Below are 1,965 nucleotides of genomic sequence, written 5' to 3'. Positions count from 1 at the left end.
ATAATTTTTCAGCTATCTCAGATGAGGGAACAGAGATGTAAATAGCAAAAACACAAAAACCTAGGCTAAAGTCAACAAGCAGTAAGTGGCAAACCCAGGACCTGACAGCAGATTTGGTTCTAAGCTCCAGGACTTTGCTAACCTCACTGGGTTTGAGCATCATGAATTTCAACTTGACCCTGAGGAAGCACAGAGTGGTCCCATTCTCTCCTCCACCCACAGCACCGTGACCACCAACACCTGGATTAGATCTTCATGACGCTGTTTCCTTCCCTACCTTGGAAGGGCTGTTGGTTCCCAGAATCAGCATTGGCTGAGAAGCTGCGAGTGTTAGAGGAAAGGCCCCGCCTGGCCAAGCCATTCCCTTGATCCAGCTGTAGTCGCAGAGATTTGGGCACCAGGGTGCTTGGCTCCAGCTGTGCCTGTGAAGCCTGCACCTCTGAGAGGTGGTGGCTCAAGTCTGCACTCCAAGTCCCTTGGGGACAGGCCCTCTTGGTGGGAGCTGAAAGGAGAAGGGGCTTCAGTAAGAACAACCTGAGTTTTCCCTTTGTTAAGACACCCAGAACACCCATCCCTAATGTCCCTGCTCTCAGTAAAGCCATCTGGTGACCCACGCCACACAGACAGACCTCATGTGAATGCAGGCGACATCACCTTTCCTGTCTGTGCCTGAATGCAAGCGACGTCACCTTTTCTGTCTGTGCCTGGGGACCCTGACAGGGCAGGGGCCCAGGCTGGGGTGTCCCTGAATGAAAAATTTCTGCTGCAGCCCAGAGGGCTTTGGATCGTCTAACAAGAACATCCCGATTATTCGGTTATTATTCATCTCCTTCCTGTGTCTAGAGGGAAAGTTCTAGAGAGCCCTCAGCTCGCAAGAGAGGCGGAGCTGTTTTTTCCCCACACAGGGGTGTAAGAACAGGCCAAGAGTTAGAGCTGCGAGGGTTTGAGAAAGAACCATGAGAAAGGGGGCTGGGAGGCTATAGACTAAATACTAAGTGAGGCAAAATTTCTGGGTTCTGGGGCATTTTGAATTTCCCATTGCCCATAATGGTTGGACACTCTACCCACACATATCCATCCTATTGCCATATAGTGGGTGTCAGCAGACAGAGTTAATGTAGGAGAGGGACCAGTCCCTTCCAGGAAATTCAGGGGCCAGAAGAGCCACAGATCAGCACGTGCGGTTCCTTAGGAAGGCAACAGAGGACACCATCCTCACATTACCCACTCCTCCAGTGGGGTTCGGATGGCACCCCTTAAACAGATTCTTTCCATTTCCCCAGGGAGAGGAACACACATTCTGAGTGGACTAAGAAAAGACTTCCAATGACATTACGCCAGTCCAGGTTGGGCTCAGGATACAGACGGGGCCTGCAGGGCTGGATCCACGTTGCTGTGGGGTCCTCTCTCTCCTCCCCTCTCCACATCCTCATTCTCTGCAAGGTTTTCTGTTTTCTTAAAAATGCCTCAGTGACCTCAGCTCCAACATGGAGATGCCACTGCCCACTCACAAGTGTCCCTTGAACCCTGAATGGGTTATAGCAGGACAGAGCTTGCTTGCAAAGGGGCAGGACATACAGCAGGTGCAAGGACAGTGTGTATTTTAATTGTTTCATGAATCACTGTGATCCCAGAAAAGTATTTGCTTTTTTGAAACTCAGGGAGAAATGCAAAATGGGAATGGGGATGGTCCCAGTATGAAAGGGACTTACTGACCAAAATAGAATAGAGGCCAACATTTTTGTTGCTAGTTTCTTTCTGTGTGTGTGTGTGTGTGTGTGTGTGTGTGTGTGTGTGTTTGTGAGAGAGTGACACAGGGTCTCATTTTGTTGCTCAGGCTGGAGTGCAGTGGTGAAATCGTGGCTCACTGCAGCCTCAACTAACCAGGCTCAGGTGATCCTTCCACCTCAGCCTCCCGAGAAGCTGGGACTACAGATGTGTACCACCATGCCCCGCTAATTTTTT

The 1,965-nt window shown here is 50.3% G+C and overlaps 1 protein-coding gene across 1 annotated transcript in view; it reads right to left on the bottom strand.

The window, feature by feature from the left end:
* LOC105534663 (neuroblastoma breakpoint family member 4-like) overlaps window positions 1-1,965 on the bottom strand; it is a 25,769-nt gene that overhangs the window by 5,883 nt on the left and 17,921 nt on the right. Inside the window, 2 exon segments of the mRNA XM_011973439.1 lie at window positions 278-518; window positions 690-789. Of these exon segments, the coding sequence (XP_011828829.1) occupies window positions 278-518; window positions 690-789 (341 nt within the window).

Source organism: Mandrillus leucophaeus, unplaced genomic scaffold (genome assembly GCF_000951045.1).
Source record: "Mandrillus leucophaeus isolate KB7577 unplaced genomic scaffold, Mleu.le_1.0 Scaffold1376, whole genome shotgun sequence".
Taxonomy (NCBI): domain Eukaryota; kingdom Metazoa; phylum Chordata; class Mammalia; order Primates; family Cercopithecidae; genus Mandrillus; species Mandrillus leucophaeus.
The sequence above is the reverse complement of the archived record's forward strand: the minus strand, read 5'-3'. Positions and strand labels throughout refer to the sequence as shown.